This window comes from Anopheles marshallii, chromosome 2, assembly GCF_943734725.1.
Source record: "Anopheles marshallii chromosome 2, idAnoMarsDA_429_01, whole genome shotgun sequence".
Classification (NCBI taxonomy): Eukaryota; Metazoa; Arthropoda; class Insecta; order Diptera; family Culicidae; genus Anopheles; species Anopheles marshallii.
Window position 1 is genome coordinate 23,704,429 of NC_071326.1, and position 17,023 is coordinate 23,721,451.

At 40.1% G+C, this 17,023-nt stretch overlaps 3 protein-coding genes across 3 annotated transcripts; all 3 read right to left on the bottom strand.

Moving 5' to 3' along the window:
- Window positions 1-958: 958 nt before the first annotated feature.
- Window positions 959-1,704, bottom strand: LOC128709249 (uncharacterized). Its single transcript, XM_053804237.1, has 2 exons — window positions 1,396-1,704; window positions 959-1,303 (listed from the first exon to the last, which is right to left on the bottom strand). The coding sequence occupies exons 1-2, from the start codon at window positions 1,693-1,695 to the stop codon at window positions 959-961; spliced, it is 645 nt and encodes a 214-aa protein (XP_053660212.1). The 5' UTR covers window positions 1,696-1,704.
- A 726-nt stretch (window positions 1,705-2,430) lies between these two features.
- Window positions 2,431-3,073, bottom strand: LOC128717082 (uncharacterized). The gene is made up of 3 exons (XM_053811410.1): window positions 2,942-3,073; window positions 2,682-2,850; window positions 2,431-2,603 (listed from the first exon to the last, which is right to left on the bottom strand). Exons 1-3 carry the CDS (start codon window positions 3,071-3,073, stop codon window positions 2,431-2,433), a joined length of 474 nt encoding a protein of 157 aa, XP_053667385.1.
- Window positions 3,074-3,631: 558 nt separating this feature from the next.
- On the bottom strand, window positions 3,632-4,267 carry LOC128717098 (uncharacterized). Its single transcript, XM_053811411.1, has 3 exons — window positions 4,127-4,267; window positions 3,865-4,039; window positions 3,632-3,765 (listed from the first exon to the last, which is right to left on the bottom strand). The coding sequence occupies exons 1-3, from the start codon at window positions 4,265-4,267 to the stop codon at window positions 3,632-3,634; spliced, it is 450 nt and encodes a 149-aa protein (XP_053667386.1).
- Window positions 4,268-17,023: the final 12,756 nt, after the last annotated feature.

A 17,023-nucleotide genomic window follows, 5' to 3' on the forward strand; every position in this document is an offset into this window, starting at 1 on the left:
AGTTCAATTTCTAACTTTGATTGAGAATGATTATGTCTACCGCCACTAATATTACGCACTATGTTGTACTCGGTCGTTAATTTGGTGGGACAATGCATTTTCGTACGACGCTTGACGCATTCCCAGTACCGCATACGGCCCCGGCACCTGTTTACCTTGTAAATGTGTCCATCGTAGACGAGCACCTCTTTCCCTCTGGACGTGATTAGGAACTTTGGCTGATAATCTTGCATTGGTATGTTTTTCTCATCGTCATATATTACTGTGAAGCATAAAGCAATTTTAATCGAAAAAGAAAAAAAAAGAAAGAAACTAATTAATGAATACTAAAAATAAAATAAAGTATACATAGATTGGTATCCGATGCGGTATAGTAAATGAGTAGTTTTTGAATAAAGAAACCGTACACAAAATGACAAGCTAAAAGTACATCTCATGAGTTTTTCGAAAAGAAGAGCGCTATTTAGATAACTTTCATCACATGTTTATTGTTATTACAAACTACTCGTGCTTTCTGTTCCATTTATAATCCTTCGTAAAATGACACCGATAAGAATCAATACAAATAGATTGATGTACGATTCTGTAACGATGTCATCATTTGTAATGAATTGTTTGGGGGGGGAATTATCTCTCCCAAATACTGACGCGCTTCCCCAATCAGTTCGGTTGATTTGTGTTAAGTATGTAATAAATCACAATAAATATCTATTATAGTGTAGCTAGAGTAATTTTCATATGCAGGGTGGCGTCGTGTTATTGTTTCCCACAATCCACTTTTTATCCGTCACGAAACGATGCAATGACTAGAGGTGCTAGTAGAAAAGAATGAAACTTTTCGTGAGATTCTTGATGGTTGGGTCACAGTTTCTAAACTAGTTCTGGTTCACTGTAACGCGTCTATTTTGGCACCAAAGACAGGTTTCGCAAACCTCTGTTCGATCTCCACACTCATTCATTAGCCTTGCTGTTTCGCTAGCTGTTGCTTTTTCACAAACAGCGCATGGCACCGTAATTTTCGCTTGAGAAACTTCTCAATACCCTCGTTAATTTCTTCCCTGCTGCAGGTCGCAAACCGTAACTGTCGTGCCCGGTGCAGCAAGCTGATCACACCCAACAGATTTCGAAACGGGTGCTGTTCGCCGCTGCTTCGGGCTGCGGGTGATCGCGGCATAAACCCGTACCAGCTGTAGCGCAGTATCACCGTATAATCGATCGCATGTTCCAGTAGCAACCGCATATGGCACGTTGCATTGTCCAGTGAATTGCCTTCATCTCTAATTACCGAGTGTAGCATTTGTGCCTAAAAACAAACAATGAAAAGAAACGAGCGGTTTTATCGAACGTTGTTTGCGTATACCTACGGGCGGACGTTTGTTCATCCGTTAATCTTACACATTTTTCCGTAAAGGATGGATTGTCCAGCAACAACGTATCGAACTCGTTCAGCTCATTGATCGTTATGATTGGGAACGGTTTCTCTAAGAGATTGCGCTGGTTGGCGGTGGCACTACCGGATGAAAGTTGGAAAAGCTCGGCAATGTCCAACTTCCGCTTGCGTGAAGCGCTATTCTTTTTTGATGCGCTACTTTTCTTAATACTATCCGTAATATCCTCCATTAAGTGCTGTTCCGATAGGAACGCAAACTCTCCAAAATCCGTACTGTCTTCCTCGATTTTAATGGCCGGTTCCATTAAGTTAAACAGTGGCACTGTAACAAAAAGGGAAAGAAAGGTACGTTACTACGCTATTCGCATTGCGATTTGGTTTTAATGCACAAACGTACAAGTGTAAAATTAATTCGGAATTCTTAAAATATTGTATTACACAATGCACCACAACCACTACGCTGTGTACGACTATAGCTCTATAGTGTAAATTATATTATTATTTATTGTTACGTTGCAAACTCCCAATATCCATGCACCTTTGTTGTGTTGCCGTTTTGGCGATAATTATCCAATCTATCCGATGTATCGCCCGCGGGATGCAGAGTAATGCCACACATTCTTGGTGTGTAGAGTTCTGTAAAGAGATTGGGCAGCAGCGTTTGGTTAGAAAAGCGGAGCAAAGTTTCAAAATGTTACAATGAGATTCATGCTTAGTAATTACAAATTTTCCCTATTCCTATTTCACACTCACCATCATTGAATGAAGGATTTTGCCGCCTGACTACAGTACGCGCTGACAGAAAAACTGGTTGCGCAGCGTTCATATTTAAAATCCTAAAAAATACAATTCTAGCCCAGTACAATTATTTTTACTTGAAGAATTATATTATATTATTATAGAATTATATTTACGATACTTTTAATATCACTATAGTATTGAATTAAGGTTAGTTATATCTATACGTTTTTATTTAGTATAACAAGTTTTGTTTAAAAAAATGCACACTGTACAGGTAGTTTCAGCAATAATAAAGTGTCCTAACTAAGTATAGACAACTCCGAATCGGCGTCTTCCATTTGTAATATATCACGATTGGCACGACGCTTCAGGAAGTACTTTCGGTTCCTTTTGCGTCCATTGATTTGTTTGATGATCAATGTTAAGCTATCGCGCAGAATGGTCTCATCGACCCCGTGATCCTTCCATGCTTCTGTAAAAAGGAAAACAAACATTGGTCAGTTCGAGGTTTGGGAAACAAAAACGCTCCACTCAACGTCACGCTGCTCACCAAGCATGCATTCGGTAAAGATGGCATAGCCGAGCATTGCCTTACGCCTTGGTCCTCTGTTACAGATGCCGGAATAATTGTAACTATACATGGCGGTGTCGGTAAATATTTTCCCAAAAACTGCGCCGATTGGTTGGCCTTCCTTCATCACGGAACCAAGATGACCCACCTGTGGTACATTGGATAAAGGTAGCGTTTGTAAAGAACCGTAACTTTAGGAGTATACTAACAACAAAATTAGTCACTGCTAAATAACTCACATATCGCTGTCGCACAGTGGTGCTTATTTTAACACATTCCTCCAGCATTTCAACGTTTTCCTCGCTGTCGATAGGAAACGTGATCGTATAGTCATCCTTCTTGTCAGCTTCAACGCTAACCGATAGAATCATTGTGTCACCACTGTTGCTGTCTTTAATTGCCAGCGGTTTTACTACATCTGCGAAATAGGAGAAAAGGATACAGGTACATCACATTGTTTGCATTAGAATACAATTGCAGCACACTTTCTTTTCTTCTTCGGTGGATCGTGATAGGTAAAAATAAAACAAAACAAAACAAATTTGTAACGAATGATACTGTTACAACAATACAATGTATTCTCACTTGTGATTGTTTTTAATGTATATAATTTAGTGATAAGAGAAAAAAAAACTTTGTATAGATCGGGTGAAGCAACAGTTTGTCGATCTAGTCGTTCAGTTATTTAATTAAATTTAGTTGATTGCAGAACGAATATCGATCTATAAAGTAAAATTAGTAGTAAAGTTGCATAAGAACAGCTACAAATTTTTATTCTTCCATCTGTACACGGATGCTGGACCGCTCTGTAGAAATATGAAAGAAAGAAAATTAATTATTAAGTGGATTATTCGCTTATGAGTATGAACAACCTTCACTTACATTTACTCCATCCAACCCCAAAATAATGCAGAGGAATTATTTTCACATCATTCAATCAACTTTCTATTTTTCAATTTCTTTTCCTTTAATCTCCGCATTCGTTTCCGATTTCCTATCAGTGCGATCACGTCCCGAACCGCTCTGCCTCTAATCTCGTCTGGTAACATTTTGGCCCAGGCAGCTATAGGGATTGAAAAGTGAGAGTATAAGCCAAAAACAAAAACTCCCTTCCAATTGACACATCATCTTCAATAAATGTAATGTAATAAATCATATTTACATTCGATGCAGTTGGTGAATATGACGTAGTTACGCATCGCCTTTTTCTTATCGCGCGTATAGTTGCAGTGGCCACTGTAGTTGTAATCCGCGAGCGCTTCTTCCGTAAACACGTGCAACAGCGCAAATGCAGGTTTTAGCGGTGTCTTTTGCAGAAAGAATTGCAATATTTTTTCCTGGTGAATGAATAACAGAACCAAAATCTGGTGTAAATATAATGTTTACACTATGGCGTTTCTCGCAAACTACAGCGTCTCTCTTACGTATTGTAGTTTAAGCTCATCCGAATTCTTAACACACTGCTCCAGACACTCGATATCGTTACTTGTTTCCAGTGGGAAATATAGCGCACGGGGCATCGATTCCAAATTTGCCAATCTCGGCTTCTTCAACGATATCATCATTTTCGTTCTTGGTAGAGTTTTATAAGAGCCTGCAAAAAAAGTAATAATGTGTGTAAGTAAAATTTTGAGTTGTGGAATAATTAAACTATCACAAAATTTAACTTTAACAGGACAATAAGAACAAATCATATCGTTTATACGTAAGAGTATGTATATTTCGAAAAGGCAAAAATCATAACAGATGACCTATTTTAATTTCTCCGCGTTCGTAAACCACCCTTTTGTACCGTACTACTACAACAGCCTACAGATCTTCATTAAGTTACATGTTCTTGTCACAGTCACATGCGTATAAGCTTAGTTTACGAGTACGAACCCGTGGCGCGTTTGAATAGCCGATCGAGCTACAAACGTTTTTACTTCAATTTAACGCAATCCTCTCGCGACTTTGATGTAACTACAAAAAAGGAGAGCAAATGAATGGTATGTTAGTGTATCATACTGAATATTGTTTGTGTTTGTTTGTTGTTTGCCTTAAAGTAGATCGATTATGGTGTTGTTATTTGTTTAAAGCACTGTTATTACTCTCAGTTGTGTTCTTCTTTAGGTTCTTTTTTTTTGTTATTTCGTTAATTTTATTTGCTTCTGCCGTAGCATCATCTGTATCAACTCCGAACGTTTACGTCGTTTGTGATGATATTGATTGCTGTTCTCGTATGCCGCTGTTAACGCGATCTGTAGCTCGTTTATCAGGTGCGTCTCACATAAGCCGTGTGACTCCCAGGCTTCTGCAAATGCAGATGATAAATAACTTTTACTGCATTCCAATATGATCAATCGCAATGGGGCGCATCCATTAATGCCGTTCTTACCTAACATGCACTCGGTAAAAATCTTGTACTCCTTCATGCACTGTTTCTTACAACTGTCGGCTTGATTATCAGCGCTCTGCAAGCTAAAATTGTACACCGACCAATGGCTGAAGAAAAGTTTAAAACACTGCGAAACCCGCACCGTGGGTGACTTTTTAGATGCCAAATAACGTATCTGTTTTGAAATGGAAAAATAAATAAAATATAAGACATATTCTACATATTGTTTCGTTTTGCAGTTAAAACATAATACTCACATACTGCGTTCGCACGATTGGGTTCGTGCGGACGGAGATCTCGAGCCGTTCGACATCCTCCTGGCATGACAAGGGGAAGCAAAATCCGACGATTCCTGCGTTGTGTACCGTTTTTATGTGAGAAGTATAATAAACATGTATAGTGATTGAGGCTTTGTGACCGTTTGAGATAAACGTATATACGCAAAAATAAATGGCCAATATCAGCACATAATTCACGTACTGCCGATAGAGATTAAATTTTTCGCTCATATTTAAATAATTTACATAGCGAAAAAACATAAACACACACATACACTGTGACTTCCTCTACACTTAAATGTAATCGTTAGACTATCATTTTTATTCACTGCTTATCTGAGCACGTCGAAGGAATTATCAAAAGAATAGAAATTGAAATACGCATAAACCATAAATTATTTAGTCTGTTGCTTTTTCTCTTGCTCGCTCATGGCACTTCTCTTCGCGATACTGTTAACGATCACGTTGGGCGACGTTATAGCGTTTGTTCAATATCGTTATTATGCGTTGCAGCTCACTGCTTAGTTTGAATTCGTCGTAACCATGTTCCTGCCAGGCTTCTGCAAAAAAAAAAAAAAAAACAGCAGAAAGATTGAATGCATGTTACACGTGTTATTGCTATCGTATACAAAATGCTGTAAACATACCGAGCATACAGCTGGTAAATATCTGATAATGCTCCAACGCTTTGCGTTCCTTTTTGTTTGACCGGGTAATCTTCCAACTGAAACCGTTTATCGCTTCACTGGTGAAAAATTTTCCGAAACATTCGCTGATATCGATGCTGAACGCTTTCATGCACCGGAGGAATTCTACCTACGAAGATACAGATTTAATATACCTCGTTCAATTGAATATCCAATGGTCGTTGGTAAGGAGGCGAATTGCTACTTACATACTGCATTCTGATGTTAGGATTTCGATTTACCATCAGCTCCAACCGTTCGATATCTTCCTCGCATTGTAGCGGCATTGGGAAGCCACTGATCGTAAGCGGTTTGCCTGGATTGCTACACTGCTGTCTATAGTATTTGTCGTCGATGGTTCTCAGCTTTCGAGTAATGGTGCGAATTTCGGCGCTGGCAAAGCTTTGCGATGATTTACACTCCACCTGCAATTCTGCTAGCCGTTTTTTTAACCTTTTCATCTCTAGAAGTAATCCTGTAACGATAGAGCAGAGTTGTATGTTAGATATAGTTTTGTATATATATAAACATTAATTAAGACAAAAACCATTTTTCAAAATGCTTACTGCTGGTGGATCGATAAGAGGTATCCATCTACCGCTGGCATGCTGTAACCATAGTTTTTTTTTTATAATTTACATTGAAATCATATAACGAAAACCCTAAATCTATTTACAATTAGAAATAATTGTGTGAACCTGTTTCAATAAGACTGAAAAAAACGAGAAAACGATCATTAATCTTTTCTTATGTAAATGTGTTTTATTGTTTGTTCCGTCAATCTGAGTCCGGCTGTAACAAGCTGTTTTTCTAGTGTAAAAAGAATAAGGGGACACACTTCCTTTAAAAAAAGCAAACACCATTACACACTTCTCTTGTACGAGAGCAAGCATCGGTGGCATCATAAAATTAGTTTAAACGAAGCGTTATCGGTCTGGTGTCTAACGAATCTTTTGTAAGAATATTCTTGGCTTCTCAACGATTCATGACTCCTTTAAGATTCATTACTCCTCAAAGATCATGAGTTTAAAGAATCAGGAATGAATCTACCAAATAGAGATTCGGGATTTATTCATTCAGTTCAAGGAGCAATCACCTACACTAGTAGTGTAGTATTCAAACGCAAATGTTCAATTTATCTGTGACTTCGGTACATGTTACACATGTGGATGTGATTTCGCGACAGCATAAACTACATGTGTGTTATTGTAAATATCACGAAGCATTATTATACATCATTGTACCAATGTTAACTTGCCGCCCCAAAAGAGTCTACCCGGCTAGCGTTATTTTGTTCATGATTACGCTTCCGTCCAAACCAACTTCTATCCCCCGATTCCATCGTTCTCGGCCATTCAACGAGTGTTCATTCCAGTTTAAAAGCCGGCATCAATTGTTTTTCCATATGCTTCCGTGCCCGGAAGGTGCGCTGTCTCATCCGGTTGCGGCTGTGCTTAATGGCCGATGTCAACTGTGTTTGCAGTGTGTGCTCATTAAGACCGGAGGTTTCGAAGGCTTCTACATAACCAGCATAAAGGTACCGGCCAGTTTCACAAGCAGTATCGTTGTTGTTGATGGAACCGAAAACGAAAAGAAAACAAAATGAAATAAGTGTTGGGAACTAGTTTCTTTTGTTAAAATAATCTACTTTCACAAGATCGTGTGCACTTACCAATGAAACAGTCGTAAAATACGGAATACGATCTCATGGGCCTTTTCGGTCGACCGGGTGTATTGGAACCGTTCAAGTTGTACGAAACGAGGGCATCGTCGGAAAATATGGTTGTGATAAACTTTTCTATCACCATATTTTTTGGCTTACGTTGAATGAGAAATTTAACCTGCAAAGCAAACGAAGATCAAACATGTTACACTGCAAAAATACACAAATACACACACTAAAGCACTAGGAAACGGTATTCTGTGCGAACCGCAATGCTTACATATTTCTTCCTAACGTCTTTGCTGTTCTGGATGGCGAGTTCTAGCCGCTCCACATCCAAACGATCCTGCAGCGGAAATTTGAATCCCGCCACCGGTGTTACATCTCGAACGGTCGATTCAGTGGGATCTTGTGTGGTTTCGAATGATTTCGATCGTTTCAAGTCGTTCGTACGGTTTCGTGTTATCGAACTATCGCGACAACCGACACTTGGCTGTCGTTTTTGTGAAGTTTGACCAGCTACATTTGTGGGAGAAGAAAGGAAAAACACAGTGCAAAGCATTAGTAAGGAATTTACCAAATGTATAAAAAAAACACATAACAATATCTAACCAATTCATAAAGAAATATAGGAACACAAACACACATGGTAAGATAATTTATTTTGATTAACTCAAGCTTCGATCGTAGAAGGGACACACGGCCGCCGCCATGCCGTTTCGAATCGTGTGCATTTGTGTACTATTGGTGCACTCGCAGTTTCCAATTTCGTGACGATTGTAAAGGGCAACGGATGCAGTTTTCGCAACGAATCCGGTCGTTTGCAGCTGAGCGATCAACAGTGGGTGAGAAAATGATGATCATTATTTTCCTGTAATTAAAACGTAGATTAGTTAATCAATTTTTTGTATTAAACATGTGCTTTACAATATGTTCTCACGAAGCAATTTAATTGACATATTTTGCTAATGCTACCACATGATGATGATTGCCAAACCCATCAGTTACAATGGCACACAAGGGATTAATTCATTTAAGTAAAAAAAAACAACTTTCATGGTGTATTTAATCGTGAAAATCAATATTACAAAGGTGTTCTGCCGCCAAACTTCGATGAAGCGTTCTGAATTTGGCTCCGAAATTAGGTTACCGAGCTAACTTGTGTTAACTAGGGGGGGGAGTATAAGAAATCATTTTTAACTATTCTACATTCCATGATTTAACCGCGATGAAAAATCAAAAGCATTTACTACATTTCCCTTACTCGTTAAATAATGGCTGGTAGTTGTTACTACCAGCTGGTAGTCGCTACTCGCCAACAGTTACTTCTTCAAACCATGACTTTCGTCAAAGCAATTCACACACGTCCACTGCCCAGCGGGACAAGCGGAACAGTACGTGATGATCTTCTGCAGCTTCTTTTTGTACTCCGGGTCCTGGATCTTCCTAATGCAGCTTACACAGAATCCGCGTACGCGCGTCTTCACCAGCTTAACCAGCGTGTGCCCGTTGGACAGCTGCTTCACAATATCGTCCTGGTTGGGGGGTGTGTTATGCAGCGTTTTCACCGTGTTCACATTCGGCTTTACGACCTCGATGGCGGTGCTGTTTATTGCTTTTTTAGCTTTCATCAGTGTGGGCGATGACTTGTTGTCGGTAAGCACGGTCGGAGTTCCATGATGCGCTAGCAAGGACGACGATGCAGACGTGCCGGCGCCAGCTGTGATAATGACTTTCCTTTTCGCCACCACCGATCGGTTTGTTTTGAACAGTGTGACGTCCGGTAATTTTCGTGTCAATTCATTCGATAAATCCACTTCCAAACCTAAGCGGCCTAATGATGCATAGAGAGAATGAGGAAGATATTGAAAACAAACAAAAAATCAAACATGATAGCTACATCCAAAATATCATATAAATTGTGATCATAACAATGACTGCACACCATTACAGTTGGCAATAGTAAAGCATCGGAATCAAACAAACATTATCGAGCGTTAACGAAGTTGCTGTTTTATTTATTGATATGTTTATCGTTTCCCTTGCTCTGTTCACAACTATCGGGAAGTAACTGCAAAGAAAAAAGAAGAGAAAAAATATTAAATTAAACATTGCAACCACACACCCACCAGCATATTTCTGGACATCCCATTTTTCCTTACATTGAAAATTGGCAATGCAGCGGGCATGATGCGGCCGTAATTTTTCGGCTCGTGGTTATGTGTCGTGTCAATGATGTACAGATCTTTGCCCTTCGTTTTCAGCGTGGCACAACACTTATGCTTCCGATACTCGGTGCACCGCCAGTAGATGATGTTTGCCAACCCGTTGATGCTTGCCTTCGAAAAGCTAAAGTTGTGGTACACCAAGTTTCCCCGCTGATTGTACCCGTAGGGATCGTTCGCCTTTTCTAAATCTCGTTTGCCACGCCGCGTGCCACCCGCCCTACGGATGTCCGTTGCTTTGGTCTCGCTCCCTGTGAATGTTCGTTGTGGAGCATCTAAAATTTTAAGAACAACAGTATTTGATTAGTATAAAGGTAGGGTAAGAATTCGAGCTTCTTAAACTACAAAAACTCTTTTTTGAACAGATCGTCTATGTGATTATAATTATTGTGTACGCATGCAGCACCAACACATTTGCGAGGACCATTTTTATTGCTTCGTACCATTAAGCCGCCGTTCGGATACCGTCATGTACATATCGCTTAATCACATGTTTGTTTTGCTTACTTTCATCATTATTGTGTTGTTGCTTCGGATTGTGTTGCGAGGAACAAAGTTAAAACAATCGATTAAACTATCGATTGATTGGGGATTTTGTGATAATTTTCTAAAAAGAAAAACGATCATCATTAGTCTTGTTGTCAGTGTGGCCACAGCAACATTTGCAATTGAGCATATAGTGTTCCTACCTGTTTCCTATTTTGTTTACGCTCATTCAGCAAGTTTCGCAACACTCCATTCCGTCGCCGAAGCATACACACCGGATGATTGTGTTTACGGGCTACAATTTCCAGCTTTCGCTCTGTGCCGTACGTTTTAGCGCGCGCAGTACAGCTGTGGGAATAATAAAAGGGATGGAATTAGGCTGGTATGTACGTTAAACGAATATCGCCACCCTACCCGAGCGGTCTGTAGTGAACGCAGCGGTACGTAACCACATTCTGTTGTATACGATCACGAGCGAACCGGTAGTTATCGATGCTCAGCTGCAACCCACCCCGGGAGGTGACAATATATTCCACCTTCGGTTTGCCTGGTTGGATGGGATCAAGAAAATAACAGTATTATTCCATGTTGCTCATGCTCGAAGAAGTTGTGTTCAGCTCTGTACAGCAAAAAGCATTAATTATTACTAAAAACTCATTCATTAGAAATCGAAATTATGTCATCGATGTTTTATTAAGAGTGTACATTCTTCTTCTGAGGGCGTAATGTTCCACGCGGTCGGCGCTCCCTAACGATATCATGATTATGCTGTTCAGCATTAAATTGAAAGCGTTGCTCGTTGTTCAATTTGTACGCTGGTCGTTCAACAATTCGTGCTTTGCAGCTGTCAATGGAAAAAAGTAATAAAATGTAAAGGTTATTTTAACGCATACAGATGCTAGCCTTAAATGTAGGGGGCCCCATAAGGTTGCTACAGTAAATAACTAACCCACATTATACACACTACATTAAACTTACCGGAAAACTTGCGACTGTGTGCATCGCCAGCTGCATGTGTTCTTCCGTACTTTCTCCCGTACAAAGCTGTATCCTTTCACGATAAGTTGCACATGTCCTTTGGTGCTCAACGTGTATGATACTGTAACAAAAACGAACACGATTACATTTTAGTTGAAATAAAAAAAAATATTTTGCGAGTAACTTAAATGAAAATAGTTGAAGTTGAATGATTGTACGAATTGTCCTGTGTTGCTTGAGACTTTGAACACGAAAAATAAAAACAAAACGGTTAATAAATACCATATGAGGAAGCAAGTTTAAATTAACGATACATGCAAATGAAAAGTAAACTGACGTATTTATTAGAGTAGTAAGGACACTTGTACAATATCCTTCCATTCTAAACGTACGCTATTCATCACCTTTGTAGTGATCGTATGATAAAGCTTCTCATTTATAACGTATTGTCCTTAGCTTTCCGTTTCGTTTGCCACTTATGTCGTAAGTTCTCGCGAAACTGTTTCATTCGATCTAACACATCCTTCGATCCGGGTGCCGTTGACACAATTGGGTCAGCTTTGTGGTTATGTGCCATGTTGCAATCCAACAGCTTGCGGTCCCTCTTACTGGAAGTTGTAACAAATGCTTTGCAACTGAAAGTAAAAAATACAATCGGATAGAATGGAATGTAAAATAAGTACTGTACGATTAACCATTTCCTGATTTACGTACCCGTGTCGATCCCGTTTGATACAGGCCCATATGATTTTGTCGTCTAATTGTGTTAGCTTATTGAAGAGTTGCCCATCGATCAGCACCTGTACCGGGCCATTTTGATTGAAAATAAACATCGGGCGTTTTGGTGTTTCTGGAAGTGTGTTACGTTACAAGGCAAAAGTCAAGATTTAGTGCTAAATATGTCACAAAGTTAACAGGAAGATGTGATCCTTTGTGTGATTGGTTGCATTTATCTTAATTACAAATTGTAGCTTAATTGTTTTACTTTATTACTTTCAAAAACACATCAGACCCCTTTGCGAATCTTTCATTACTCTTCATAAAAAAATCGTTTTTTACGGGTTTTTATAGAATAGATCTTGTTTAGCATAGTGTTTCATGTTGCTATTATCACTTCGGTTCGGTCCACAAACTATGACTGTTCTTCCGCGCTGAGAGCTTGATTGTATGTGCAGCTGAACAACTAATAAAAAAGTGTAAAACACTGTTTCAAACGTTTTAAACAGGTTGAAAAGATTTCCAGCTTGAAACTTCGTTCGTGTCGTTTCAATTTATCGTTTGGCGTGTTGTTTTTTTAGATTTCTAATTAGCTTCGCTCGAGCACCCGGCTTGCGTCGTCCCGTAACAATCGCATGATTGTGGATACCACGAAGTGTTAATTTTTCGAGAAATGCTCCTTTTTCTTGCGGCGAAGAAATGGATGTAGCCCGTGCTGTACAGCTAGAAAGTAAACGAAACTGTAGTAGTATTTAACGCAAAAAAAAACCTATTACCCATATATCGAGACAACTTACCAGAACACTTTTGCCTGAGTGCAGTTCCAAAAGGAAGTATTTTTGCGGGTTTTATCTTTAGTAAACAGATATCCGTCTATGCGAAGCTGTGTGTAACCACGTTTCGTTTCTACAAACGAGGCATGTAAGTAAGATGCTGTAAAGGGATGCAGAAAACAACAACATTAGCAGCTGGAAAAAATTTTTCCCGCGGGACGTTCTATTAAAACTTGTGGCTGTGGTAATGAGTAATTAGAGTTTTGAAATTGATGCAACATTCAATGCCAATGTTGAATGTCTTTTCCTTTTTTTATTAGCTCATAAACAATGGCTTCTGCAGCAAGCTAAACAATTAAATCCAAGCTCAACACTCTTAATCTCCCAGCTGTTCTATTGTATCGGTTGATACACTGTTAGACTTTGATCGCTGCCTATTCCAATGCTTCATAAGCTCTTTGAGAGTACCACGCTTTCGACGGACGTGTACCGGATCATGATTGTGTTTCGAATCTACCATCTCCAGTATACCGGTCGACCGTCGTTGTCTGTGTCTTGCGGGGCAGCTAGAAAGAATTAAGCACAATACAAGAATGAGTAAGTATCCTACTAGCCATCCTACGTAGAGTAGAATAGATATCGACTTACCGGTAAGCACGAAACTGCATGCACCGCCAATAGACTGTCTCCTTATTCATCATGTGTCGCGTAAACGGAAAACCATCGATATAAAGCTGTTGCGATCCTTTCCTATTTCTGACGTACTTTAGCACTGGTTGTTCTTGATTAAAGTGAAGAAAAAACAAAAAAGTGATTCGTTACACAGCTGATCGACAAGGAACTCAGCAACATCGAATAAAACAAATATTGCAACGCGCTACATAATCTTCCGGAAAACGCACCTATGGAATTGTGTATTTGTTTTTATTGGGTGTAAATATGGGGTTTCAAATTGTGGCGCATTGTGTTTTCACATCAAATGCATTTAGTCCAGCCTACCTTTCCACTCCTACCTCCGCAACCTACCCAATCCTATTCCGGCTTACAAACTAACGAACGTGAACGAAAACGTCAAATCGAAAGGCCACCTGTCGGGAAGTATCACTTCTGCTTTAAGGTAGTTTTACCCAGTATAGCCGGATGCAGTTTGGAAGACTCACTGTGCGAATGTTTATCATCTATGATATAGAATAGCTTATCGTGTAGAAGCACTTGCGCCTGACATTGATGGGTGCTGTGCCAAGCGCAACGGAACACCTTGTGATGTTTGCGCGAGTAACGAAACTCAAAATGATGCCCCTGGCATAGGACGCCCGCTGCACCTTTACGGGTCGGTACGAGCGACATCGGCACCGGTGTACCGTTTGTGATATGGGAAAAGTTTACGTTTGCACGTTTGCATCGTCTCGGTTCGCGACTGATACCGATAGTTGTGTCCGAACGCTGGTTCGAAAGCGGGTCACGCGTCAAAACAGAGCTAGTTTTTGGGGAACATTTCTTCGGGACAGCCTCAGCACGGCTCAACTCATCTGGCGTCATACTGATCTTTTCCTTCGGTGGTGTAAACGTGTTGGCCAAAATCCGTTGAATTTCTGTTAGTATAACAAAAAAGAAAGAAGAAAAAACCAAAACGTAATGTTAGGTCTTGATACGATTAAGATAATACAAGCTTAATGTATCGGGGTAAAGGTTTACCCAGAAATTCGAGAATGAAACAAATAAGAAGCAATACTTGAAACAAAACATAACAACGAATATAATAATCTGTCTAAATTTATTGTTCTACTTAGCTAAAGTGAAGTAAAGATTTCACTAAAGTCGATGGTTATGAACAACAGATCTCTTTCGATCTTACTCAAACATTTGTTTAAGATACGAAGAAATTTAAATAGCTTATTTAATGTATATAAAAACAACAAAAAAACAGTTTGTTTCATTCGTGTGGCTGAAGAATTTATCGGAGTAAACCTTTACCTGTGAAGAAGATAACCAATGCGTGGCTCGGCTAAGTATGTGAATGGCTAAACCGATTAACACTATCAATCCGCTTATTGATTCTAGTGGGGCGCCTCTAACTATACGCGCCTTACTGTATTATGCATGCTACCGTTATGCTGGCGTATATCGGGAGCATACTTGCTCCTGCAAGCTCGTATCCACTGGGTGTGTATGTTTGATGTTGACCGCATGCGTCATACCGCTGACAACCAGGATTTGGGCCAGACATTGATTGCGTTTGAACTGTTCGCACCGATAATAGCTGACACCGTTCGCTGCAAAATGGTACACATAGTGATGCTCATCCAGCACGACCTTCGCAGAACCGAAGCGATTGGTTAGATAAACGACCGGTGTCCCAGGCGTAGCAAGAATCTCACTCAGTGAAAGTTTACGCAACCGTCCAACATCCGTGCTGCTGGCGGGTTTTGTCACTGGGGCCACACGACGCCTTTGCTTACCATCAGTGTCGGTGATCTTTTTAACGGGTTGGTAGGCGCGGATGCTCGACACACCCGGTTTCACCGGAACCGGTAGCTCGAAGGTTGGTTGGTTGTGCCGACAGTCGGCCTTTCGCTTCTTGTTCTCGTTTTTCTCTGTAAAATAATGTGGACAATGGTGGAGACAGAAAGGAGAATATTAGTATGGTTGTCCAGTATATTATTTGAATTGCATTCAATTTGCGTCGCTAGTCAGTTTTAGTCAAATGCACTACTTGCAGGTGATGATGAATAAGGAGGGAAGATATACTTTATTTTCAAAAATTAATATACTTCAACATGCGATGCAAGGTATAAGGCACGAGCTGCAATACAAAACTATTTTAAACGACGTACGGTGTTCATGAGCCTGTGTCATGGCTGTGCGTGGCCACGACTTCGTACACGCGCGACTCTTTAACGATGATCCGTGCCTTACAGTCGTACTGAGCGTGCTGCACACAACGATAGTGCTTGATACCGTTCTTCGACGTGTGATACTCGAAATCATATCCATGGTACGAAACTTTCATACCACCCAGTCGGCACGGTACAAGCACTACCGGTTCGGACTGTTTCTGCAAGACGGGAGACAGGTCTACCTTGAGCCATTTTGTCTGATCGTTCTTTTTGGTGCGTTGCCAGCGAGCTGAAAATAGAGGCAGAAAAAAGCAGTGTCAGTAAAATTGATGTACATTTCGGGAAAGTAGACTTAAAAGACTAAACAGCACAACGGTAAACTTTGGGGAGATGGTTTGAATGTTCTGGTTTTGTATTCAATTTTGTTTCTTTCGAATGCAGCATAACCAGCTTACTGAAAAAATAAACACATTCTAAGTAACGCTTGTCCTAGTAAGCAAGTAAGAATTTTATGAGTTGTTAATCCTCGCGAATTGTCTCACCTTACCAGCACAGATCATTATATTTCACAAACTGTTACAATTCCTGTCATTCTGTCTTCACTGTTTGTCTTATCTACTTTATCGACTGCAAAACATAAATCAAGTTAAAAAAGTAAAAGTTTTATTTTAATTACATAATTCCTCTCCTTTAATAGATGCAACGGCATGCAACTATCACTTCCTTTTAAACACTCGCTGCACATCGGATTTATTCTCGGATTTCACGTACGTGCTTAAGCGAGGGTTTGACTCCTTAACCGGGAGTGCCGCCGGGCGCGGCAAAGCCATTCCGAGAATATATTCCTGCGATAATGCCACCCGGCGCGGGTGGTTGTGCCTCGGATTGGTGATCACGATACGATACATGCCGTCGCCCATGAGTGTCGTTACGACGCGCGAATTGCACCGTACCCGGTCATAGGACGTTCGACAGGCCCAGTATATTGTGTGATTTTTCGAACTATTGTTTCGCGCATATGTGTATCCGCCAACCACCAGCAGCTTGTTATCGCGCTGTCCTTGTATGAAGGTAAGCCTGGGACGATACAGTGTTATGTTCGCGTGTGACTGTATATCTAGCGAAGGGTGGAAAACAGAAACGGGTAACATGGTTAGTATAGTTGACCTTTTTAGTTAAATACGGTACAAATTATTGTTTGTGGTGGATGGTCAACAATAACACACTTATCAATTGTAATAACAATTATCTCATTTTATTTGTTTCATTACTTTACTGCTCACACCTCGCGCATTTCATGC

What these genes read in the sequence shown, in the direction of transcription:
- LOC128709249 (XM_053804237.1), bottom strand. Translation starts at nt 1,695, where the DNA reads ATGGAACCGGCCATTAAAATCGAGGAAGACAGTACGGATTTTGGAGAG. An exon ending in CATCCTTTACGGAAAAATGT is followed by an intron (nt 1,304 to 1,395) that starts GTAAGATTAACG and finishes GTTTGTTTTTAG; the next exon opens with GCACAAATGCTACACTCGGT.
- LOC128717082 (XM_053811410.1), bottom strand. Translation starts at nt 3,073, where the DNA reads ATGATTCTATCGGTTAGCGTTGAAGCTGACAAGAAGGATGACTATACG. An exon ending in CCACTGTGCGACAGCGATAT is followed by an intron (nt 2,851 to 2,941) that starts GTGAGTTATTTA and finishes AATGTACCACAG; the next exon opens with GTGGGTCATCTTGGTTCCGT. An exon ending in CTTTACCGAATGCATGCTTG is followed by an intron (nt 2,604 to 2,681) that starts GTGAGCAGCGTG and finishes TCCTTTTTACAG; the next exon opens with AAGCATGGAAGGATCACGGG.
- LOC128717098 (XM_053811411.1), bottom strand. Translation starts at nt 4,267, where the DNA reads ATGATGATATCGTTGAAGAAGCCGAGATTGGCAAATTTGGAATCGATG. An exon ending in ATGAGCTTAAACTACAATAC is followed by an intron (nt 4,040 to 4,126) that starts GTAAGAGAGACG and finishes TTCATTCACCAG; the next exon opens with GAAAAAATATTGCAATTCTT. An exon ending in ATTCACCAACTGCATCGAAT is followed by an intron (nt 3,766 to 3,864) that starts GTAAATATGATT and finishes CAATCCCTATAG; the next exon opens with CTGCCTGGGCCAAAATGTTA.